The sequence below is a fragment of the Coregonus clupeaformis genome, chromosome 18 (assembly GCF_020615455.1).
Source record: "Coregonus clupeaformis isolate EN_2021a chromosome 18, ASM2061545v1, whole genome shotgun sequence".
Lineage (NCBI taxonomy): Eukaryota > Metazoa > Chordata > Actinopteri > Salmoniformes > Salmonidae > Coregonus > Coregonus clupeaformis.
In genome coordinates, this window is record NC_059209.1 from 56,180,254 (window position 1) to 56,207,159 (window position 26,906).

Here is a 26,906-nt window from a genome sequence, read left to right on the forward strand (position 1 = left end):
TATCTCGATTTTTCCAAACGCATGGGCAATTTAGGCTGGGTTTCTGTATAACACTTTGTGACATCTGCTGATGTAAAAAGGGCTTTATAAATCAATTTGATTGATTGATTGATAGCTGCCTTTTGGCAAACTCCAAGCGGGCTGTCATGTGCCTTTTACTGAGGAGTGGCTTCTGTCTGGCCACTCTACCATGAAGGCCTGATTGGTGGAGTGCTGCAGAGATGGTTGTCCTTCTGGAAGGTTCTCCCATCTCCACAGAGGAACTCTGGAGTTCTGTCAGAGTGACAATCGGGTTCTTGGTCACCTCCCTGACCAAGGCCATTCTCCCCCGATTAATCAGTTTGGCCAGGTGGCCAGCTCTAGGAAGTGTGTTCTTGGGGACCTGTGTTCTTGGGGACCTTCAATGCTACAGAAATTGTCCTCGACACAATCCTGTCTCGGAGCTCTACAGACAACTTTGCACACTCTTGCCATTCTCTCAACCAGCTTCACCTGGAATGCTTTTCCAACAGTCTTGAAGGAGTTCCCACATATGCTGAGCACTTGTTGGCTGCTTTTCCTTCACTCTGCGGTCCGACTCATCCCAAAACATCTACATTTGGCTGAGGTCGGGGGATTGTGGAGGCCAGGTCATCTGATGCAGCACTCCATCACTCTCCTTCTTGGTAAAAGGTGGATTGTGGAGGCCAGGTCACAGCCTGGAGGTGTGTTGGGTCATTGTCCTGTTGAAAAACAGATGATAGACCCACTAAGCCCAAACCAGATGGGATGGCGTATTGCTGCAGAATGCTGTGGTAGCCATGCTGGTTAAGTGTGCCTTGAATTCTAAATAAATCACAGACCGTGTCACCAGCAAAGCACCCCCACACCATAACACCTCTTCCTCCATGCTTTACGGTGGGAAATACACATGCGGAGATGATCCGTTCACCCACACCACGTCTCACAAAGACACGGCGGTTGGAACCAAAAATCTCAAATTTGGACTCCAGATCAAAGGACACATTTCCACCGGTCTAATGTCCATTGCTCGTGTTTCTTGGCCCAAGCAAGTCTCTTCTTACTATTGGTGTCCTTTAGTAGTGGTTTCTTTGCAGCAATTCGACCATGAAGGCCTGATTCACACAGTCTCCTCTGAAGTGTTGATGTTGAGATGTCTGTTACTTGAACTCTGTGAAGCATTTATTTGGGCTGCAATTTCTCTGGGTCTTCCTTTCCTGTGGCGGTCCTCATGAGAGCCAGTTTCATCATAGTGCTTGATGGTTTTTGCGACTGCACTTGAAGAGACTTTCAAAGTTCTTGACATTTTCCGTATTGACTGACCTTCATGTGTCTTAAAGTAATGATGGAATGTCGTTTCTCTTTGCTTTTTTGAGCTGTTCTTGCCATAATATGGACGTGGTCTTTTACCAAATAGGGCTATCTTCTGTATACCCCCCCTACCTTGTCACAACACAACTGATTGGCTCAAACGCATTAAGAAGGAAATAAATTCCACAAATGAACTTTTAAGAAGGCACACCTGTTAATTGAAATGCATTCCAGGTGACTACCTCATGAAGATGGTTGAGAGAATGCCAAGAGTGTGCAAAGCTGTCATCAAGGCAAAGGGTGGCTATTTGAAGAATCTCAAATATAAAATATATTTTGATTTGTTTAACACTTTTTTGGTTACTACATGATTCCATATGTGTTATTTCATAGTTTTGATGTCTTCACTATTATTCTACAATGTAGAAAATAGTTTTAAAAATTAAGAAAAACCCTTGAATCAGTAGGTGTTCTAAAACTTTTGACCGGTAGTGTATATTTTTGTATATAAATTTGCAAAGATTTCTAAAAACCTATTTTCGCTTTGTCATTATGGGGTACAATTGATGAGGATTTCTTTGGGGGTTTAATCCATTTTAGAATAAGGCTGTAATGTAACAAAATGTGGAAAAAGTCAAGTGGTCTGAATATTTTCCGAATACACTGTGTATATGTGTATATATATACATACAAAAGTTTGGGGTCACTTTGAAATTTCCTTGTTTCCATGAAAACATACATGAAATAAGTTTGAATAGGAAATATAGCTAAATGAATAGGAAATGTAGTCATTGACAAGGTTAGAAATAATGATTTTTAATTGAAATAATAATTGTGTCTGTGGTGAATGATGGACGGCGTCAGGCGCAGGAGTAAAATAACTGGATGCAGATTTATTCCTTCCAGACATACAATGTGCCTACAACGGCAATCGAAACAGGTACAGGGGAAACAATCCTCCCTGACCAAACACAGTCTCAGAAAATACAATAAATGTAATGACACAGGGGAAAATCAACCCTGGCAAAATAAATGAGAGAGTATCTCAACCGAGTTACTCTCCTCCCACATAGAACAATCACTCACAAAGACAAGGGGGCAGAGGGAACACTTATACACAGACTAATTAGAGGATGAGCACCAGGTGTGTGTGATTGACAAGACAAGACAAGTGGAGTGATGAGAATGGGAGCGGCAGTAGCTAATAAGAACGCCGAAACCTGCCCGAACAAGGAGGGGAGGCAGCCTCGGCGGAAGTCGTGACAGTACCCCCCCCTTGACGCGCTGGACACTGAGGTGGAGATGGATCTGTGCGTAATGCCGGCTCTATATCCGCGTCCATCGCCAACACTACCGGCGCCACGATGCAGGAGGCCGGAATTATGGGGGTGTTGTCTCTGGGCCTCTCCTCTGTGTCATACAGTCGGGACAGTGCGTCTGCCTTCACGTTCTTCGTACCCGGAATGTACGATAGTGTGAAATCAAACCGGGTGAAGAAGAGGGCCCACCTGGCCTGGCGAGGATTCAGCCTCCTCGCTGCCCGGATGTACTCCAGGTTACGGTGGTCTGTCCAGACGAGGACAGGGTGTTTCGCCCCTTCGAGCCAATGCCTCCACACGGTCAAAGCTCGGACAACAGCCAGCAGCTCCCAATCACCAAAGCCGTAGTTCTGCTCCGCCGAGCTAAGCTTCTTAGAAAAGAAGGCACAGGGGCGGAGCTTGGGTGAAGTGCCTGAGCGTTGAGACAGGACAGCGCCTATCCCTACCTTGGACGCATCCACCTCCACTACGAATGGTTGTGATGGATCGGGGGTGGGCCAGTACCGGGGCTGAAGTGAACAGACCCCGCAGTCTACTGAAGGAAAGAAGAAACTCGAGGAAGCAGGTGAAGTGGAGGTACGTATATACCCCTGGCCCAGGGACTTGGTGACTTATGTCTCCATAGCCTCCATTTCAGCCTGCGACAGGGGATACATATGACTCCTGGGAGGTACAGCGTCTACCTGAAGGTTTATCGCGCAGTCCCCCTCCCGATGAGGTAGTAATTTAGTCGCCTGCGTCTTGGAAAATGCGAGCACCAGATCATGGTATTCGGGGGGAATGCGCACGGTGGGGGTACTGTCTGGACTTTCCACCGTGGTTGCACCAACGGAAACACCTAGACATCTACCCGGACACTCTCGCGACCACCCCGTAAGAACCGTCTGCGGCCATGAGAAATTGGGGTTGTAAAGGGCTAACCACGGGATACCTAATACTACAGGGTAAGCAGGAGATTCATTAATCAAAAAGGTGATCTGCTCAAAATGAGTCTCCTGTGTGATCATGGTGACTGGTACAGTAACCACCTTAACTAACCCGGACCCTAATGGTCGACTATCAAGGGCTCTGATGGGGAGTGGAATGGATAGGGGAACCAATTAAATGCCTTGACGGCGTACAAATGCCCTGTCCATAAAGTTCCCAGCTGCGCCTGAATCGACTAGCGCCTTACACTGGGGAACTACCATTCGATCGGGAAAGGAGATAGATAGGGTACAGTGCGCCGCAAAGGGATCTGAACGAGTGTGGGTGTTCGATACCAGACCCAAAAGAACGTTGACTGCGACGTGAGGTGTATTGTCCCTTCGTGCCACCAGAGTGGCACTGTCGCTGTCCTCCTCCGCTCTCTCGACTGGCGGCTCCACCCAGCTCCCTCTTCTCGGGATCCGAGTCGTCCGGGGTGGGAACGGGCAGACCCCTACCAGGACGACCTCTGGCTGCCAGCAGATTATCCAGCCGGATGACCATGTCCACCAGTTGGGAGAACGATAGCATGGCATCCCGGCAGGCTAGTTCCCGTCGGACGTCCTCCCGTAGGTGGCACCGGAAATGGTCGATCAGGGCCCGCTTGTTCCACCCGGACCCCGCTGCCAGCGTCCGGAACTCCAGCGGAGTTGCCTCCAGCTCTTCACTGTTGACGTTGAGACTGGTGTTTTGCGGGTACTATTTAATGAAGCTGCCAGTTGAGGACCTGTGAGGCGTCTGTTTCTCAAACTAGACACTCTAATGTATTTGTCCTCTTGCTCAATTGTGCACCGGGGCCTCCCACTCCTCTTTATATTCTGGTTAGAGCCAGTTTGCGCTGTTCTGTGAAGGGAGTAGTACACAGCGTTGTACGAGATCTTCAGTTTCTTGGCAATTTCTCGCATGGAATAGCCTTCATGTCTCAGAACAAGAATAGTCTGACGAGTTTCAGTAGAAAGTTATTTGTTTCTGGCCATTTTGAGCCTGTAATCGAACCCACAATTGCTGATGCTCCAGAGACTCAACTACTCTCAAGAATGCCAGTTTTATTGCTTCTTTAATCAGCACAACAGTTTCAATAATTGCAAAAGGGTTTTCTAATGATCAATTATCCTTTTAAAATGATAAACTTGGATTAGCAAACACAACGTGCCATTGGAACACAGGACTGATGGTTGCTGATAATGGGCATCTGTATGCCTATGTAGATATTCCATTAAAAATCAGCCGTTTCCAGCAACAATAGCCATTTACAACATTAACAATGTCTACACTGTATTTCTGATCAATTTGATGTTATTTTAATGGACAAAAAATAGCTTTTCTTTCGAAAACAAGGACATTTCTAAGTGACCCCAAACTTTTGAACAGTAGTGAATGTGTGTATGTATGTACACACATTACCAGTCAAAAGTTTTAGAACACCTACTCTTTCAAGGGTTTTTCTTCATTTTTACTATTTTCTACATTGTAGAATAATAGTGAAGACATCAAAACGATTAAATAACACATATGGAATCATGTAGTAACCCAAAAAGTGTTATGTTATATTTGAGATTCTTCAAATAGCCACCCTTTGCCTTGATGACAGCTTTGCACACTCTTGGCATTCTCTCAACCATCTTCATGAGGTATTCACTTGGAATGCATTTCAATGAACAGGTGTGCCTTCTTAAAAGTTAATTTGTGGAATTTCTTTCCTTCTTAATGCGTTTGAGCCAATCAGTTGTGTTGTGACAAGGTAGGGGGGGTTTACAGAATATAGCCCTATTTGGTAAAAGACCAAGTCCATTTAATGGCAAGAACAGCTCAAATAAGCAAAGAGAAACGACAGTCCATCATTACTTGAAGACATATGAAGGTTAGTCAATACGGATAATTTCATGAACTTTGAAAGTTTCTTCAAGTGCAGTCGCAAAAACCATCAAGCGCTATGATGAAACTGGCTCTCATGAGGACCGCCACAGGAATGGAAGACCCACAGTTACCTCTGCTGCAGAGGATAAGTTAATTAGAGTTACCAGCCTCAGTAATTGCAGCCCAAATAAATGCTTCAGAGTTCAAGTAACAGACACATCTCAACATCAACTGTTCAGAGGGGACTGTGTGAATCAGGCCTTCATGGTCGAATTGCTGCAAAGAAACCACTACTAAAGGACACCAATAAGAAGAGAGACCTGCTTGAGTCAAGAAACAATGGACATTATACTGGTGGAAATGTGTCCTTTGGTCTGGAGTCCAAATTGGAGATTTTTGGTTCCATCCGCTGTGTCTTTGTGAGACACGGTGTGGGTGAACAGATCATCTCCGCATGTGTACTTCCCACCGTAAAGCATGGAGGAGGAGGTGTTATGGTGTGTTTTTGTTTTGCTGGTGACACTGTCTGTGATTTATTTAGAATTCAAGGCACACTTAACCAGCATGGCTACCACAGCATTCTGCAGCGTTACGCCATCCCATCTGGTTTGGGCTTAGTGGGACTATCATTTGTTTTTCAACAGGACAATGACCAACACACCTCCAGGCTGTGTAAGGGCTATTTGACCAAGAAGGAGAGTGATGGAGTGCTGCATCAGATGACCTGGCCTCCACAATCCCCCAACCTCAACCCAATTGAGATGGTTTGGGATGAGTCGGACCGCAGAGTGAAAGAAAAGCAGCCAACAAGTGCTCAGCATACAGTTGAAGTCGGAAGTTTACATACACTTAAGTTGGAGTCATTAAAAGTCGTATTTCAAACACTTAACAAACTGTAGTTTTGGCAAGTCAGTTAGGACATCTATTTTGTGCATGACACAAGTAATTTTTCCAACAATTGTTTACAGACAGATTATTTCACTTATAATTCACTGTATCACAATTCCAGTTGGTCAGAAGTTTACATACACTAAGTTGACTGTGCCTTTAAACAGCATGGAAAATTCCAGAAAATTATGTCATGGCTTTAGAAGCTTCTGATAGGCTAATTGACATAATTTGAGTCAATTGGAGGTGTACCTGTGGATGTATTTCAAGGCCTACCTTCAAACTCAGTGCCTCTTTGCTTGACATCATGGGAAAATCAAAAGAAATCAGCCAAGATCTCAGAAAAATAATTGTAGACCCCCACAAGTCTGGTTCATCCTTGGGAGCAATTTCCAAATGCCTGAAGGTACCACGTTCATCTGATGAAACAAAAATAGAACTGTTTGACCATAATGACCATCGTTATGTTTGGAGGATAAAGCGGGTGGCTTGCAAGCTGAAGAACACCATCCCAACCTTGAAGCACGGGGGTGGCAGCATCATGCTGTGGGGGTGCTTTGCTGCAGGAGGGACTGGTGCACTTCACAAAATAGATGGCATCATGAGGAAGGAAAATCATGTGGATATATTGAAGCAACATCTCAAGACATCAGTCAGGAAGTTAAAGCTTGGTCGCAAATTGGTCTTCCAAATGGACAATGACCCCAAGCTGTGGCAAAATGGCTTAAGGACAACCAAGTCAAGGTATTGGAGTGGCCATCACAAAGCCCTGACCTCAATCCTATAGAAAATGTGTGGGCAGAACTGAAAAAGCGTGTGTGAGCAAGAAGGCCTACAAACCTGACTCTGTTACACCAGCTCTGTCAGGAGGAATGGGCCATAATTCACCCAACTTATTGTGGGAAGCCTGTGGAAGGCTACCCAAAACGTTTGACCCAAGTTAAACAATTTAAAGGCAATGCTACCAAATACTAATTGAGTGTATGTAAACTTCTGACCCACTGGGAATGAGATGAAAGAAATAAAAGCTGAAATAAATGATTCTCTCTACTATTATTCTGACATTTCACATTCTTAAAATAAAGTGGTGATCCTAACTGACCTAAAACAGGGAATTTTTACTAGGATTAAATGTCAGGAATTAAACTGAGTTTAATTGTATTTGGTTAAGGTGTATGTAAACTTCCGACTTCAACACTGTGGGAACCAGGTGAAGCTGGTTGAGAGAATGCCAAGAGTGTGCAAAGCTGTCATCATGGCAAATTGTGGCTATTTGAAGAATCTCAAATCTCAAATATATTTTGATTTGTTTAAAACTTTTTTGGTTACTACATGATTCCATATGTGTTATGTCATAGTTTTGATGTCTTCACTATTATTCTACAATGTAAAAAATAGTAAAAATAAAGAAAAACCCTTGAATGAGTAGGTGTGTTCAAACTTTTGACTGGTACCGTATATATATATATTTTTTTTTTTACTGTTTTCTCGAAATAAGCTTTGTTGCACAATTAAATGTCAATATACTGCATTTCAAACATCCGGGAATAATCGAATGAATGCTGAGTTTGAAAAATTATACCTAGGCTAAATACACTGCTCAAAAAAATAAAGGGAACACTAAAATAACACATCCTAGATCTGAATGAATGAAATAATCTTATTAAATACTTTTTTCTTTACATAGTTGAATGTGCTGACAACAAAATCACACAAAAATTATCAATGGAAATCAAATTGATCAACCCATGGAGGTCTGGATTTGGAGTCACCCTCAAAATTAAAGTGGAAAACCACACTACAGGCTGATCCAACTTTGATGTAATGTCCTTAAAACAAGTCAAAATGAGGCTCAGTAGTGTGTGTGGCCTCCACGTGCCTGTATGACCTCCCTACAACGCCTGGGCATGCTCCTGATGAGGTGGCGGATGGTCTCCTGAGGGATCTCCTCCCAGACCTGGACTAAAGCATCCGCCAACTCCTGGACAGTCTGTGGTGCAACGTGGCGTTGGTGGATGGAGCGAGACATGATGTCCCAGATGTGCTCAATTGGATTCAGGTTTGGGGAACGGGCGGGCCAGTCCATAGCATCAATGCCTTCCTCTTGCAGGAACTGCTGACACACTCCAGCCACATGAGGTCTAGCGTTGTCTTGCATTAGGAGGAACCCAGGGCCAACCGCACCAGCATATGGTCTCACAAGGGGTCTGAGGATCTCATCTCGGTACCTAATGGCAGTCAGGCTACCTCTGGCGAGCACATGGAGGGCTGTGCGGCCCCCCAAAGAAATGCCACCCCACACCATGGCTGGCCCACCGCCAAACCGGTCATGCTGGAGGATGTTGCAGGCAGCAGAACGTTCTCCACGGCGTCTCCAGACTCTGTCACGTCTGTCACATGTGCTCAGTGTGAACCTGCTTTCATCTGTGAAGAGCACAGGGCGCCAGTGGCGAATTTGCCAATCTTGGTGTTCTCTGGCAAATGCAAAACGTCCTGCACGGTGTTGGGCTGTAAGCACAATCCCCACCTGTGGACGTCAGGCCCTCATACCACCCTCATGGAGTCTGTTTCTGACCGTTTGAGCAGACACATGCACATTTGTGGCCTGCTGGAGGTCATTTTGCAGGGCTCTGGCAGTGCTCATCCTTGCACAAAGGCGGAGGTAGCAGTCCTGCTGCTGGGTTGTTGCCCTCCTACGGCCTCCTCCACATCTCCTGATGTACTGGCCTGTCTCCTGGTAGCGCCTCCATGCTCTGGACACTACGCTGACAGACACAGCAAACCTTCTTGCCACAGCTCGCATTGATGTGCCATCCTGGATGAGCTGCACTACCTGAGCCACTTGTGTGGGTTGTAGACTCCGTCTCATGCTACCACTAGAGTGAAAGCACCGCCAGCATTCAAAAGTGACCAAAACATCAGCCAGGAAGCATAGGAACTGAGAAGTGGTCTGTGGTCACCACCTGCAAAACCAGTCCTTTATTGGGGGTGTCTTGCTAATTGCCTATAATTTCCACCTGTTGTCTATTCCATTTGCACAACAGCATGTGAAATGTATTGTCAATCAGTGTTGCTTCCTAAGTGGACAGTTTGATTTCACAGAAGTGTGATTGACTTGGAGTTACATTGTGTTGTTTAAGTGTTCCCTTAATTTTTTTGAGCAGTGTATAAGCTTTCAACCATAAAACACACTAATCATGTAATTACTTTATCAAAATAGTTTAACCTGCTTTTTTGCAATAATCGCTGATAGCTCAGCTGGTAGAGCACGGTGCTTGTAACGCCAAGGTAGTGGGTTCGATCCCCGGGACCACCCATACTCAAAAAATGTATGCACGCATGACTGTAAGTCGCTTTGGATAAAAGCGTCTGCTAAATGGCATATTATATGGCTTTCAAGTCTGTGTATGAAAATGCACTTTTTGTAACAAATTTAACCAGAATCATGCATAATGCACATTCACTAATAATGACTAATTTCTTGTAGCAGGCCTTATTGAAAATATACACAGGTCTCATAAACAATCTATCATTACAAGCCTACCTGCTAGTGAGTAACCAGCTAATCTTAATGTTTAAGTCTAGCCAACTTGCATCCATTTTCTTGCTAACATTGTAGAACAGTTGAACTGTTATGAATACACCCTCCTGTCCATCTCCAGCTGTTTGAACAACATAGCCTGTTCACTATGTTTAGAAAAAAAAATGTGTTAGTTGAAATCAAGTGGCCTACCTGGATAATATGCTTATTTCTCAGAATGAGAATGAGTTGCCATGCAATTCTTATATAAATGCGTATTTTTATGCTCATTGCACATTTATAAAACACAGACTAGACAGCTAACACATAACAGTCTGTGGCAAAAATTCTGGCAATGCTGCTCGCGATAGAAACTGAACATACATTTTCACAATCACGTTAATCTTAGTAGGGTCTGCTCTGTTCAGAATTTTGGGAGTTGAGAAATAAAAAGGGTATCATTACAAAGGTTAAGTTCTCCTCTATTACAATGTGTTTCGGTGTCCATATGACCGATTTTATGTTGGACCAAACCTCAAATTCAAATAGCGAGTTGAAACTGCTTGTTGTCAGAGAGGAAGAAGATGATGTTTTGTCTTTGTTGTTGTGAGTGTCAAGGGGAGGGACTTGGTGTTTGTGTACAAGTGGGACGGTGCACAGTGCACACAGCACAGAAGGAGCGAAGGAGAGGAGACGAAAAAGACACAAACCCAAAATAGATTCTTGTGATACAGGCATTTGGAACATCTCGCTAAAACATACATTAAAATCAAATGATAATGATTTGATATATTGCCAAGCCCTAGTTAGGTTTAGGGTAGCTCTCGAAAACTCTAGGCGGGATTCTGCCTTTCCCTACTGTTCTCAGCCATTCGCTTCGCCCACGACTGCGTCATGTGAACTACAATCCCGACGCGGCATTTTAACATTTAGAAACGTCAATAATCATCGCTTGTGATACGGCTTTCGAAACATATTGCCCTTATCTTTCATCAGCGAGAAGGAATCCTTCAAATAAAAAAATATATACTTACCATAGTAGCTTTGCACAGATCCATACAGCTATTGGTGCCTCCATCCAACGAAACTACACTTCCGCTACACTTCCCGAGTTACGCTTACACACAGGTGTTCGGAGCATGCTAGATAACTAATTAGCACAGGGAGTTGCCTCGTCTTCTGTCTGTTTTCTGTAAACAAGCGCTGTAACCTGGTGATATGGCCGTGTGGGAACACTAACCCTAACCCTATCAAGGTGTGTATCAATTAACCTTTTTGTTTTTTGAAAATAGTTTCTTGCTGATATGAAAGATAAGGTCCTTATGCTTCCAATACCGTACCGCAAGTGACACGTGTTAATGTTCAGATTGAGCGTTGGGGATCTTAACAAAACTCCCCCCTACAGAAGAAGCCTTCGTCCAATTACGCTTTTGTGTAATGTAATGGAACTGAGAGTCATGATCATGGGCTAGGTTTAGGGTTAGGGAAAATAGGATTTTGGTCCCCACAAGGATAGTAAAACAAACGTGTGTGTGTGTGTGTGTCCCCATCTCTTTAATGCCAGAGGTCACAATTGATGTCAGAGTTGCTTGTCAGGTGTCTTGTCTGAGATGGGGTTTTATTTATATTTTGATATTTTCCTTTTCAAAACACAGAGGGACAGTCATCCCTTTTTTAGTGATTAAAATGAACTGAACAAACAGAAAAGACACAGCAAACACAGTCAACAGCATAAAATGGCATACAAGAAGCTCCAGCCCATGATAAAAAAAATAAAAAGCTGATTAAACAGCATGATCATTATACAGGTGCACCTTGTGCAAGGACGATAAAAAGCCACTCTAAATGTGCAGTTTTGTCACACAACACAATACCGCAGATGTCTCAAGTTATGAGGGAGCGTGCAATTGTGGCATGCTGACTACAGGAATGTCCAACAGAGCTGTTGCCAGAGAATTTAATGTTCATTCTACCATAAGGCGCCTCCAACGTTGTTTTAGAGAATTTGGCAGGACGTCCAACCGGCCTCAACCGCAGACCACGTGTAACCACGCCAGCCCAGGAGTATTTCTGTCTGTAATAAAGCCATTTTGTGGGGAAAAACTAATTCTGATTGGCTGGGCCTGGCTCCCCAGTGGGTGCCCCTGCCCAGTCATGTGAAATCCATAGATTAGGGCCTAATAAATGTATTTCAATTGACTGATTTCCTTCTATGAACTGTAACTCAGTAAAATCTTTGACATTGTTGCATGTTGCATTTATATTTTTGTTCAGTATATTTAGCTAAAATGATGAATTACTGAAATAATATGGACAACTGAAAAACGGATCCCCAGGTATTTTCTTAGGTGTTTATTACCCTGTCAGGTGAATGTCAGCCTAATAAGTATAAGGCAAATGTCTGGAAGACAGCTGACAGATCACTGCTAAAGGATCTTATTCCCTCACTGAGTTTCATCAAGGGACAAGGGTATACAGCTAGGGCTCTGCAGGCATCTGTTCTCTGTGATAACATTAGAACAAGGGGAACTGTGATAGCAAGCACACACCACACACACACACACACACACACACACACACACACACAGAGTCATTAGGGAATGAGTCACAGCTTTAGGCGGGTGTTTGTTCCGGAAGGAATGACAAGGTACTATCAGAAGGGAGGTCTGTCACTCCCAAGATGGCAGGGTACAGGAAACTGGAAAGGCCATTACAGGGTGGTTGTCACACATCATACCCCGCATGGCAATCCACCAAACCTATCCCCGGTGAGGGAACATTCCCTTGGTAATGCTCAGCACTGCTTGTGCTATAACATGCTTGTGCTAAACAAACTTCGTGTGAGTATTGTTTGAGTGTCGTGACTGTAGTGTCTCTGAGGCCTCCCTCCCTCCCTCTCTCTCTCTCTGTCCACAGAGGTAAGCTGGGTGCACTGCGTCTAAAGGTGCGTTTGGTGGAGGACCTTATCCTGCCCTCCATGTACTACCAGCCTCTCATTGACCTGCTGGTGGAGTCTGTCATCTCTCCTGCTGAGGTCAGCATCACACTGCTGTCACAAACACAACCCATTGTTATTAACTAATTCTACAGGATATTGTTATGATTTATTCAACCACTAATGAATTCCATTTTCATGCCATATGAAGATGCCATGATACGTGATTCCTTTCTATGAAAATGTCCTTCTTTAGATTTCTTAGAATATGCCACATCCTTCCACCACAGGGTTATATAGAGAGCATAATGTGCTCCATGGCTGACAGACACAAAGTCAGCTTCCTCTCATATATGAACACCTGGCTAATAGACTCTGACTATCTCCACCCTCTGACCCATCCCAGGTGGAGGACAGCAGCCCTCTGACAATGCTGGAGGAGGTGACCACGGTTGAGAGCCGGCAGGACGTGGCCATGACCCTGGTCAAGATCTACCTAGGCCAGGGCCTGGTGGTGCCCTTTCTGGACTACCTCAGCACCCGTGAGGTCAACCACACCTGTAAGAGACACTGGCTGGCTTGGGAATTTAACATAGGATAGGAAAGTCATATTTTTTAATTATTTTTTTATATGCTCTTGTAAAGAATCGTGTTTATATGACCACTGAGTCTCTTAGATGTAGTGAAACAAATCCTTGTGCAGCTGTGAACAACCAGACAGTGTGTAGGTTAGGGTAGTGTACAGTTTGGGAAGGAGCTTTGAGTGTGTGTGTGCTAGGCAGATTGAATAAGAGCCCAGCTGCTCACCTGCTCTTGTTCCTGCGTATCCCACAGAGGCTCTAAGCGTTGTTGGTATTTAACTTTGATTTGACGCTCTTTCTCTAATCGCAGCCGCAGCCACAGTTGATCTGTGTGGGTGGGCGGTGCACACCAGCCAGCACTATATTTATCAGACCTCTGACAATTATCCACCCTTACAGTCGTTTCACAAGTTCTGCGTGTTCATTAATTATGTTTCTGTCTCCACCCGGGTCCCCAGGCTTAGTCATAAGGAGTTTTGTTGTGCTCTGTGTGTTTTCTTCTCTTTCTGTTAGTGTAGCTTACGATAACAAGCAAAGTGCCCAGGTTTCCATAGCAACTCCACACGATCTGAAAGGGAGATCAAAATAGATGTTGGGGAGCAGCAAGACATTAAAGCAAGGACAAATTAGAAAAAAACAACCTTAGAAGTTGTGTGGTGGACCCAAACTTCTAAATATCCTTTATGTCATGAAAGTGCAGGCAGCTCCTCCCTATCTCCTCTCACAAATGACCTTTAGGTATACAACTAAAACACTTTGCCCGGCAACAGGTCATATCACCATGACTATATCAATGTTCCTCCCTCCAAGATAAAGGTAACTGTGTAGCAAAGAGGGCCAATGAATACTGAAATTAGAGTAGCGCTAGTATTTGGGTAACCCTAGTAGACCAAGATCAATATCTGGTTCATGACTCCTCTTAGCCCCTTACACAGTGGTTTAGAAATATGATGTCCCTGAAATGTATAGCCTGTCCTATGTTATAAAGATATGTTACATTTTTATGATTTACATTCCCCTTCTCTTTCATGTATCCTTCTAACAGCGGATCCAAACACCCTGTTCCGGTCCAACTCTCTAGCTTCTAAAGCCATGGAGCAGTTCATGAAGGTGAGTGGAACTCCAGTAAATCCAACATGTTAGCTGGATTCTCTCTTGACAGTCTCACTATGCTCACACCTGTCCCACAGTATAGCACTATAGCATAGTCCTAAATACATGCCAATGACTTAAATCTAAGAACCACTATTGTTCTGAATAACTGGTATTAGCTGGATAAATATAAAATAGCTTTGAATGGATGTTTTGTAAATGTGTGGTATTGTGCACTGGCAGGCTGTGGGGATGCTGTACCTTCATGAGGTCCTGAAGCCCATCATTAACCGCATCTTTGAGGAGAAGAAGTACATTGAGCTGGACCCGTGTAAAATTGACCTGAACAGAACCAGGTAAACAGGAAATACTGGTGTAGAAATAAAGGTGTAAAAAATGGTTTATGAGATGTAATAGTTTCCTGGATAACAGCACATGTGAAGCACAATCTTCAGTTTGACTAGAGACGATAACATCAAGACATGAAAAAGGAATGTAAAAATGGGGGAAGGTTGTTGCCTGGCAACCAGAGAGAACCCCCTAAGATAGAACGCCACGACCCTGCCCGCATGTGGGGAAAAAAAACCTGTGGTTACCTAGGTTACCCCATTGGCTCACAGAAAAAACGTGATCTTTTTCAAACGCAATTTTCTTGTCTGCTTGTTTTAGTCAATTACAAAACTACGTTTAAGAAAAGTACAACATGTCTAAAGATTACTTTTCAACATTGCCTGCTCCCTAGTGTTCTCACTACTTAGAAAATGTAATATTGTAGGGATTCCCTCATGCCCCTTTTCATGACGATGCTAGCAGCCACTTGAGTGAGTGCTAGCTAGCTACCGACTGGAACATTAAGCTAGCCAAGACCAACAACACAAACAAACGGACTATACAGCTACAAGTAGTAAGTGGAGTTACAAACAGACTGTACTAAACAAGTTAAATGTCTTACCTGTGATGAAATGTTTTACGTTTAGCCTACTTGGACACCGCATCCGAACATTTCCCACTATCCAACAGTGAATAGCCTGAAGCCAGAGGGCTCTTCTCGCAGGCTCTATTTCCCTTGGTGGAAGCATTACAAATCGTAGGTTGGGATTTTTGACCTGGCTGCATGTACATTGAACAACACAGCAGCTTTTCAGCATGTTTTGTTATTTTTGTATAACAAAAATGTACAACGAAGTTGCCTCTTTTACAATGGGGGTCAATAGGAAAGAATGTTGGTTTTCCCCAATTTGTGGGCGTGGTCGAGGGGAATTCCTTATTATTATGTGAATACCGACTGGGACTATGCCTATCTCTAATACCCACCCATCTCTAGTATCTATCATCCCTACAGCCCAGACCAGACCTGATATTTACACAGACTGATCCTAAATATCCTCAGACTTAACCTGCTATATACTGTACCACTATGCTATCCGTCCACATTTGTGCTCATGTCTCCACAGACATCATAACACTGAGGCATCTATTGACACATGGAATGTCTTGATGTTGATGTATTGATTTGCCCTGTGCACAGACTTCATAATTGGTGACAATGCTGTTTGTACAAAGCAAAGGTCACAGTATGGGTCCCACAGACCCTTGCGTTTCAGAGCGTCATTGATTTGGCAGTATACATTTAATTTCAATGTAACACTGACCCCTCTCTTTCTCTCTGGAGGCGTATCTCATTTAAAGGTGCGGTGTCTGAGGCTGAGTTGAGGGAGAGCAGTGTGGAGATGCTGCAGGGCTATCTGTCCAGCATCGTGGAGTCCATCGTTGGGTCAGTTGCCCAGTGCCCTCCCGTCATGAGGGTGGCCTTCAAACAGCTGCACAAGAGGGTGGAGGAGCAGTTCCCTGAGCCAGAGAATGAGGTCAGTCTCACCAAGAGGTCAATGGTCAAATGCACATACAAAGGTCACCTAGATGAAGGTGTGCTTTCAATGCTGGATAGAGAATAACCATGGGGATGGTGTCAGTGGTTTTATTTATTCATATCTCTTGCACTCCTTCCCGCCTGACCTTCCCTCCTGACCTTCCCTCCTAACCTTCTCCCTGCAGGATGTGAAGTATCTGGCCATCAGTGGATTCTTCTTTCTGCGATTCTTTGCCCCTGCTATCCTCACACCTAAGCTTTTCCACCTGAGGGACCAGCATGCAGATACACGCACCAGCAGGACACTGTTACTACTGGCCAAGGTACTGTGCCCTTGCACACACACACACACACACACACACACACACACAAACACACATTCACAAACCGTGCCACACAGTAAAACCAGCCTGATTACTAGAAATAGACTTTGATTTCAGATATTTGAAAAGTCCTGAGAATGTTGATATACAAAACAAAAGAAAAACGATTGCCCAGCGCTGGGCGCGAACTTGTGATGCTCAGACCACTGCGCCACCGCAGTTCACAATGCTCTAGCAAGCCGTGAGAATACTTGATGATACTTGATGGTAATAGCGAGTCGTTTTAAATTATTTTTCTTTTAAACCTTCCCCAAACCATTCCCCTAACCTTAACCACTCAGCATTCATGCCTAAACGGTTAACCATTGAGTTGATTCTGTTTCAACCCTGTAACCACGCTGAATTAACCCTGTAACCATGCGGAATTAATGCGTAAAAAATAGAAATTCATCCATAATACGTCGAATTTCGGAGGGAAACTATGAGATCTTGTTGGTAAAAGAGTTGTAGAGGATAGAGTTGCTGTCCGTGGTGCTGAAGTCCTGTTGCTATGGGTCCTCTACAGAAAATGGTCTATTTTTACCTCTGGCTGTGGTTCAAAGCAGAGCTTCAGAGAGGGGTGGAGAGGGGCTTCCTCTGCGCTCTAGGCCAGGTGTGTGTGTGTGTGTGTGTGTGAGAGAGAGAGAGAGAGAGCGACAGAGAGAGAGAGAGAGAGAGAGTAGTAGTACTCTGTTACTGAAAGCACAAGCAGAACCTGATCATACTGTGCTGTTCATTTAATACCAGAATTGATCATGATACTCCCTGTCCATTTGATTGATGGTTATGGTTACATGAGAGAGTGGTGGGTGAACATGGATGTTTTTCTGTGTGCTCCAGGCAGTGCAGAGTGTGGGGAATCTGGGCTTGCAGCTGGGCCACGGTAAGGAGCTGTGGATGGAGCCCCTGCATCCCATCATCCTTTGCAGCGTGGCCTCTGTTAAAGACTTCCTGGACAAGCTCATCGACATAGACCAAGATAGCGGTAAGCGGCACCAGCAGGACACTGTTTATTCAATAATGCATAGGGCCAGGAGTTTTTCATCACCACATCACCTGACTAGGGGAAACTCTGGGCCCTAGTAGTAATGCATCAGTAGCCTGATGAAGAGCAAGCAGGTTACTGTAGAGATCAGAGATAAGGTAGAGCCACTGGAGAGGAACATCAGAACTTGGCTGGGCTCCTGTCCTGGCAGGCTAACCCACCAGGTGCCAGTGTGGCAAGGCCAGTTATTACTGGTATCAATAGTAAGAATAGACCCACTGGTGAAATATTAATGGGCAGCTGGGAGCTGATACTGGGGTATCAAGGGAGCGGGGTGGGCTGGGCGTTGGACTGTGGAGCCCTCGCCACCCCTACACACCACACTGATTAGATAGCACGCCCATGCCCCTTTCTCGTGGTCATGTGTCAGCGACTCTGTTGTTGTGATCTGTCTTATCCCTCTGAAATATCACGTTCCAATCTCCATGTGTCATCTCAGCCACTGGGCTCTCCAACAAAAGCCACTTTGACATTTAATGCACTTGAGGTGAATTTATTATGCAGGAGTGGATTTGTATTGTTCCATCTGTCTGAGGGTGTTCAGAACACGAGGGTGACAAAAGGGAGGCAAGATAACACAAACTATGATGTCATGATGAGATGATGCATGTACAGTAATGTGCTGTATAGAGGAGGCTACATAATAATGGCTGGAACGGAGCAAATGGAATGGCATCAAATACCTGGATACCATGTGTTTGCTGTATTTGATACCATTCCACTGATTCCGCTCCGGTCATTACCACAAGCCTGTTCTCCCCAATTTAGGTGCCAACAACCTCCTGTGGTATATGTATAAGTTAGCCATAATAATACTGCTGCAGCTCCACCTTGTGTCCACATTGATAAAAAATATCATTTTTGTTTGTGTGCTCCCCCATATCACCCGTCTTATTTCTCTCTCTTCCTTTCTCCCGTCCTACCTCATCTCCCTTCCACTCTCCTACTCCCTCTCTCCATCCCCCCATCCTCTCTCGCTCTGCAGTGTCTGAGGTGCCCCAGAGAGCTGTGTTCCTGCCCTCAGTGACAGTGAAGGAGGGCTATCTCCAGAAGCACAAGGCCGAGGGCCCCCAGCTCCTGTCCCGCTTTGCCTTCAAGAAGCGATACTTCTGGCTGAGCAGTGAGACCCTGTCCTACGCCAAGACTTTGGACCCCTGGCAGGTCTGATCCCAACATACACTCAGAAACCTATCCATGACCAGCTCTGATAACAGCTCTGATGGTAATTCCTCCACTCTGTTACGTCAGAGAAAGCCGGACAAGAAAACTTTAAGGATCAAAGTCCTCTGAAATTGACTAATTCATTATAACAAGGTAACAACGTTTCCTCTGGTGATGAATTGGCTCATGTACCCTTCAAAGGGTGTTTGATCGTCATCCTGCCTCATAAAAAAGAGGAAACATTTTCATCATCCCTCTGCCTTCATTTATTTGTGTTTGGCTCTGTATGAGAACATCGTTAGTGGGGAGGCTATTGTCATGTGATGCCCAGCCTTTGAGAGAGAGAGAGAGAGAGAGAGAGAGAGAGAGAGAGAGAGAGAGAGAGAGAGAGAGAGAGAGAGAGAGAGAGAGAGAGAGAGAGAGAGAGAGAGAGAGAGAGAGAGAGAGAGAGAGAGAGAGAGAGAGAGAGAGAGAGGGGGGAGAGAGAGAGAGAGAGAGAGAGAAGAGAGAGAGAGAGAGAGAGAGAGAGAGAGGGGGGGGGGGGGGAGAGAGAGAGAGAGAGAGAGGGAGAGAGGGGAGAGAGAGAGAGAGAGAGAGAGAGAGAGAGAGAGAGAGAGAGAGAGAGAGAGAGAGAGAGAGAGAGAGAGAGAGAGAGAGAGAGAGAGAGAGAGAGAGAGAGAGAGAGAGACTAGTAAAAGGCTCTTCTCTTTGAGCGGGCTCCTTCCTTTGTGTGGCTGGAATAAAGGCTAGGTTAATTGAAGGCTGTGGATATTCATAATAACATTGCAAATCAGACTGTGGACAATACCCCCTCTCCCCTCCCACTGTGCTCTAGCCTGAGTGAGGCAGGCTGCCCATGGAAGCGGCTGATTTACACATTAAAGCAGCCGTTCTGCCGGGTTTCTCCTGTCCTGCTCTCTCTCACTTTCTCCGCTTTTTTTCTTTATCTCTCCAACACTCTTTTCTCTTCTCAGTCCTCTTTCTTTGCTAAATGGTTGCACATCTTGATTTGCATAATAATAAAACGTAGGGGAAGGATAAAAGCTGATACATACTGTACAGACACTTGAAGCCGGGCCTTAACTCTCCCGAGGAAAAGCTGATAGCTAAATTATTCATTTGATATGTATTTGCCTGTATTCATAAGATTGCCTACAGAGTAATACAGGAGTGCCACGTGGACCTGTGTGTGGCTGCTGATACTGTATTATGTACGTGTCCTGCAGGTGCGCTCTTCCATCCCCATCCAGTGTGTGTGTGTCGTGGAGAGAGTGGATGAGAATGCCTTCCAACAGCAGCATGTGATGCAGGTCGTCACCCAGGACAACGATGGACAGATGCACACCATCTATATCCAGTGCAAGGTACTGGCAGACCTCCAGTCACTGACCACACTATTACAATTGACCCTTGACTGGGTTGACTATGTGGTGCTTTCTTTGCATCACTGTGATGTTTGAGTGCAGCCTCCCCACTACAAAATGGTGGCCGTTATCAGAGACAATATAAAAGGTAGAGTCTGTCTGTCTGCAGAATGTGAATGAGTTGAACCAGTGGCTGTCAGCCATCAGGAAGGCCAGTATCTACAACGAGCGCATGCTGCCCTCCTTCCACCCAGGGGCGTACCGCAGTGGCAAGTGGACTTGCTGCCTACAGGCCAACCGCACTAGTAATTATAACATTGACCATTATGTAGGACGCTTTGTTCAAGTGCCACACACTTAACATGTTAGTGCTTTTTTAACACTTCATAATGATCTTTTTACCTCACATTTATGTGCACTGCTCTTACACCAGCCCATAACTGTTTGCTCCCTCAGACTAAGTAACTCACAGACAGAAAGGAAAGTGAATACACTGTATGGCCCCTCTCTCTTGTTCAGCTTTAGGTTGCAGTCGCACTCACTCTGCAGTGACTCTGGGTGACTGGAGTGACCCACTGGATCCAGACGCAGAGACTCAGACCATCTACAAACAGCTTCTTCAGGGAAGAGACAAACTCAGGTCAGTGGCATACACTTTGACATTAGAACATTTAGAGGCTATGATAAACCTCCTCCAACAGAGGGTGCAGTTCATTTACTTATCACAAGGGGTCTACATTGCAACATTAGGACTACTCTCTACTCACATGAATTAGAAATAGCCTGTAACTCAGGAACATATCAATGTGGATTGATATGCTCAGCCTCTCTCACACTTGGTCACTACCATGGCAAGGAAATACCATGGGATTTTCCTGCCACGGTAGTGACCAAAAAACCATGATAGTACCATGGTATTTTTTTCATTGTACTTCCCTTGCAGGAAAATCCCATGGTATTTGCACCAGTACCATGGTATTTTCCTGCCATGGTAGTTTCCCAAAACATATGATAGTACCATGGTATTGAAATGTACAGTACCATGGTAGTACAATTTTAAAAATAACATGGTTTTGTGCTAGCAGCATGTAGTGAAACATGAAAGCATGGTAGTTGTTTACAATGTATTATCATGATGGTCTGTGTCCCACCATTTTTCGTGTAAAGTGACATTGACTTCTTGCTCTGCAATGGAAAAGTGTAGGCCTAGTGTACCCTCTTAAAACCCTTTAGCTCATAGTGAAAAACCACAACACACATGGTCTAGTACTGTAGTGTACCCTCTTAAAACCTGGGACCTGGATAGGGTATGGTGAGAAGAATGGAGTCTGACACCTTGAAGATAAGGTTTAAAATAATTAGCTAGTTTATCTGGCACTCTTCAATACAGTTTTCAGTTGTTTCTCTCTCATTCAACTGACTAGGCTACTCTAAATACAATTGTAAATAGCCAACATACTAAAAAACTATTTGTACAAATATGAATTATCATCTTACTTCATAAATACATTTTCATCATGTCATTCTCAACACATCCCTAACAATAGCAAGTTACAATGTTCGTTGGATTCCGCCATGACTACGACAAGCTAGCTTGACTGGCGCTAACGTTAGCCGATGTTAGCTTCTATGCTAAAGGATTTTATAGATTAATTAAACTCCACTTAACTTGGTGTTTCATATCCTATGCTTTATAACTCTCTCACCGTGAAGATAAGGTTTAAAATAATTAGTTTATCTGGTGCTTCTCTCGTCAGTTTTCAATTGGCTCTCTCATTCCACTGACTCGCTGACTATGGGACAGCAGATAGCGTTGCGGTTAAGAGCGTTGGGCCAGTAACCGAAAGGTTGCTGGTTCGAATCTCTGAGCAGACTAGGTGAAAAATCTGTCTGTGGCCTTGAGCAAGGTATTGCTCCTGTAAGTCGCTCTGGATAAGAGCGTCTACAAACATGTCAAATGTAAGCAGGCTAGAGCCACTGTGGAGTGAGAGCACATTTATTTAATGCATTATACTGCCATTGTACCATGGTAGCGCACAATTAATAAAGATGGTGCCATATGATGTTTGGAACCATTTATCTTAATTGTGCGTTACCATGGTAGAATGTATAATGCAGGTTAAAACCATGGTATTTTTATGATCCACATCTATACCATGGTATGTATAAATGATGCAATACCATGGTATTATTTAGGTGCATGGGAGGGTATGTATCATACATGTACTACAAAGCTAAAACCATGGTACATTTCCATGATTCAGATCTATACCATGGTATAAATGATGCAATACCATGGTAATATTTAGGTACAATGGCAGTACCATGGTAGTACCATCATACTTCAAGGCTAAACCCATGGTACATTTCTATGATTCAGACTATACCATGGTATAAGTGAAAGTACCATAGTAGTACCATGGTATCAAGGAAAGTAAGTCAAGCCTCTCTCACAAACTCTGTTACACACTATCTAAACTTTGATAAACATGTTGATCAGTGTGTTAATGCGAGTGTGCCGTGCTGTGCCCTGTGCTGTGCCGTACCCTGTACTGTGTGTTTACAGGAAGCAGTATGTGGAGGCTGAGACGACCACAGAGGAAGAGAAGAGACTGAACTCTGGGCTGCTCCCTGGTGAGACTGTCAAAACAGTGCCTTTTTCAATATGCAGTTTGAACAGTTGTAACACCTTAGCCCTCAGAGGTTGGTTCACTAGACTCTTGTACTGTAATTTAAAGCGTTCTCCTGCTTTAAATCTTTCTCTCCCCTAGATGGAACAGACAGTAGCAGGCAGCTCCTGAAGCACAGGCAGGCTGCAGCGGCTCGGCTGCTGGGGGTGGTTCTGGATCTGGAGCAGGCCCATGCCACCTTCCAGCAGCGGGAAAGAGAGGAGGCCAGCAGCCTCATCCTGACCCCCTAGACTGGGCCTTCCCAGCAGCATGAGCCCGGGCCTGAGGGGGAGAGCAGCGTCCTGCATCAGACTCAATGGAGGTTTGACAGAAGAGTGTCCATACATACCCTCCCAACTGTGTAGGAAAGCTAAATTATCACAATGAAGGCAGCGTTTCCCTTCTCCCTGTCATATTGTCTGTTACATGTGATATCAAGAGGAACTCTCTTCTCATCCAGATAACTTCTTCAAAAGACAGAATGGAGAGGATGCCAAGCCCCTCTGCTACGTTCTTTTCCATGAACGTTTGACATCACACTTACAGGTTTTCAGCTGTGGCAGAGGGGCTATCTAGGGACATAACTGATTGCTATAGGCCTTGCATGCAGATTGACTGCCACATATTAACTTCTGCTACTCTCACAAAGCTTGGGCTCTTGTCGATTGAGCAGGACACAAACTGTTATGTGGAGTGGAGGGGTTGGACATAGTGTGTCATTCGGTGATACTGCATTATTGTATGGCTATAATGTAATGCATGCCCTGCATCCAGCGTTTGTGAAACGTGAAGAAAATGCTTTTGTATTCAATATTATCATACCTTGAAGGAGGACGATTATGCAATCTACTCTAGTTTTAGCTGAATTTACCTGAATGTATGCTATTTTGATATTGCTTTTATTGATGTTTTGTACTCTCTAATTGTACATATTTGAATTGAGAACAGCCTCAATGTAGCAGCGAGATTTGGTGTTCATATCACTGAGGACATTGCCCTGTGAGATGCCTAAGTAAATGTTATTAATACAACGGCACACGCGCCATAATTGCTTGAACAGTCACGTGTTTCCTATTAGGATATTGTTTTCACTGTTGCCATGGGCACCTGAGATTAATATTTAGTGAAGCTTGTGTTTGGTACTGTTGCTCCGTGCATGTATGTGGAGTAACTCAAACACAAAGCTGTGGCTTTGAGATAATATATATTTTACATATACAGTATAGGGTTCACAGTTGATTGGTTAATTGGTTAACGTTTCTTTGTAGCAGTACTACTGACAATCTTATCCAGTCAATCCAGTAACGTGTGTTTGCGCTTCTTCTCAGGTGCTTGTATTTTAAGTAATTTTAAGACAGATGATTTTGAGTGAAGTGTCATACAGTACCTGTCATGCATTGAATGAAATCGGACATATTATGTAGATCATTTCTGTTCTACTTCAGTTGGGCTCTCTGTAGAGAGCTTATGATGGCGACTCGTAACAGTATGAGCATGTCCTGTCTCAGCATTGATGTACACACTACATTACATTTTATATGCTCTACCTTATATTTTGTATACATTTATGTTTTTCCCCTACAGTATTGACCAAATTTAGTTTGCTGGTTTCGAGCTAAGCTCAGAGGAGTAGAGAGGAGTAGTCAGACTCCAAGTGTGTGAGTTGAGTTGCGTGGAATGGTGTGCGCCATTTGAAATGCTTTTCTGTGGAGGTGTGGGAGATGTTTCAAATGCCAAACTGTCTTTATTTTGGTAATACTTTCTTTAATTAGTAACAAGGAAGAATATTTTATTTCAATAAGTCTAATCGATCAAGATAGAAAAGCCAAACTTATTGGAATGTTACAATTTCACTGTTATCAAATTATATTTTACTGTTATCCAAATAGATTATTGACCTATTACTGTAATCTGTTTTGTAAATTGTATTCTATACATTCCAAATTGTATTTACCATGGCTTGCCATCTTTGGAAGCTTATTTTAGACCACTGTTGTATTCCACTGAAATTCACCAAGCAGGCTCTCAATTTCAAATCTGGACAAATATTGATTGTCGCTCATTGACTTATTTACTGAAAGTGGGCTGCAATTTTGAAAATGAGCTTCAATTTTAGTGCTGACACAAAGTGACTGCATGTACAAAGTGGGTGGTTACAGATAAATGGTAACATCAGCTGTATTACTGTGAACTGTATTGGAAATATTCAGTAAAATGGAATGTTACCACTATTACTGTTTAGTTTGAAACTGTGTTTATGCACACAATGGAAAACCTTTTCAACTTGCAAAAAACACTTGACTGATTGTAAGAGGTGTTGGAGGGTCTGGGGACACCTCCTCCAGCTCTTTCAGTAGGTCCCAATTCCCACAGCACAGCTGGGAGTGCTCTTTCTGACTAGGGTTAACTGGAGCCCGATTGTGTGGTCACAAAAGGATCCGTCCTGTGTTACTTATCAAGATAAGGTAGGGTTACTTCAGTGTATTTACTGAATCCCAATGCAGGCTATATCACACTACCCACCACAGTGATACTTTTCCCAGCTGATTATTACTCTAAGCTCTGTGAACACAGATGTCAAATCCCCCTGTATTCAGACCAGGTAAATCATGTTAAATATGAGTCATTGAAAGTGGCCTGAGAAGTACAAAGTCAGTTTCCCTTCATATTAGATTAATATTTAAGAATGAGTAAAATGTGTTCGCAGCACTTTCCCCTTCCTAACCTTATTAAAATGCTAATGAGAGGCACCTGCCATGGGGCAGCAGAGACTCCCTCGTTAACACCCTCATTACATTAGTGACGGAGGTGAGTGATGAGAGGAGGGGGGCTCGGCTGGGACAGGGGAGTCTGGGATGTCAGCCCCGGCCACGATAGACCCTCTAAGCTGCTGTGTCACAGCTATGCTTGGGAGAGGGGAGATGAGCCACATGACAGACACCACAGGCTGTCCACAGGACCAGTAGGGAGACCTCCCATGACAGCCCCACAAGCTGTTCCTCCAGACCTGGAGGGGAGGGGGGAGGACTGGGGTGTATTTGCTTTAATATGCGCCACAGTGCCTGCATACCCAGCCTCCATTTCTTTCACACAGCACCAACCTTCAGCAGCCAGTGACAGAAAATGACCATAAAGCAACATTTACTGCCGGTTATAGGTTGAGAACTTTTGTGAAGGAGCACAGTTAGAAAGATATGACATATAGAAGCAAACCGGATGGATATCATGAAAATGATCGGAGAGGTTGAGAGTAGAAGAAGTTCAGAAGAAAAAACAAACAAAATAGAATTATTGTAAAATTGACTGTGTCCATAAAATGTAGATAGTAAGTATAAGCTGGAAGTAGAGGCTGAAGCATTGTTGTTCACTAGTTTACTCCAATTAGGGAAAGGGTATGTGTATGTATGTATGTATGTATATGTGTGTGTATGTTATATATATATATATATATATATATATATATATATATATATATATATACACACACAGTGGGGAGAACAAGTATTTGATACACTGCCGATTTTGCAGGTTTTCCTACTTACAAAGCATGTAGAGGTCTGTATGATCACATTGTATGATTTTTAAGTAATTAATTTGCATTTTATTGCATGACATAAGTATTTGATACATCAGAAAAGCAGAACTTAATATTTGATACAGAAACCTTTGTTTGCAATTACAGAGATCATACGTTTCCTGTAGGTCTTGACCAGGTTTGCACACACTGCAGCAGGGATTTTGGCCCACTCCTCCATACAGACCTTCTCCAGATCCTTCAGGATTCGGGGCTGTCGCTGGGCAATACAGACTTTCAGCTCCCTCCAAAGATTTTCTATTGGGTTCAGGTCTGGAGACTGGCTAGGCCACTCCAGGACCTTGAGATGCTTCTTACGGAGCCACTCCTTAGTTGCCCTGGCTGTGTGTTTCGGGTCGTTGTCATGCTGGAAGACCCAGCCACGACCCATCTTC

The 26,906-nt window shown here is 44.0% G+C and overlaps 1 protein-coding gene across 1 annotated transcript in view; it reads left to right on the forward strand.

Annotated features, from left to right (window-relative positions):
- Positions 1-25,149, forward strand: part of LOC121551355 (rasGAP-activating-like protein 1) — a 50,940-nt gene extending 25,791 nt beyond the window's left edge. The window contains exons 9-21 of the mRNA XM_041863963.1: positions 12,778-12,895; positions 13,203-13,356; positions 14,423-14,487; positions 14,713-14,825; positions 16,142-16,334; positions 16,522-16,659; positions 17,539-17,683; positions 18,729-18,904; positions 20,131-20,268; positions 20,438-20,573; positions 20,788-20,908; positions 22,835-22,902; positions 23,040-25,149. Coding sequence (XP_041719897.1) covers positions 12,778-12,895; positions 13,203-13,356; positions 14,423-14,487; positions 14,713-14,825; positions 16,142-16,334; positions 16,522-16,659; positions 17,539-17,683; positions 18,729-18,904; positions 20,131-20,268; positions 20,438-20,573; positions 20,788-20,908; positions 22,835-22,902; positions 23,040-23,188 — 1,714 coding nt within the window. The 3' untranslated portion in view covers positions 23,189-25,149. The remainder of the gene's footprint in view (positions 1-12,777; positions 12,896-13,202; positions 13,357-14,422; positions 14,488-14,712; positions 14,826-16,141; positions 16,335-16,521; positions 16,660-17,538; positions 17,684-18,728; positions 18,905-20,130; positions 20,269-20,437; positions 20,574-20,787; positions 20,909-22,834; positions 22,903-23,039) is intronic.
- The last annotated feature ends 1,757 nt before the right edge of the window (positions 25,150-26,906 follow it).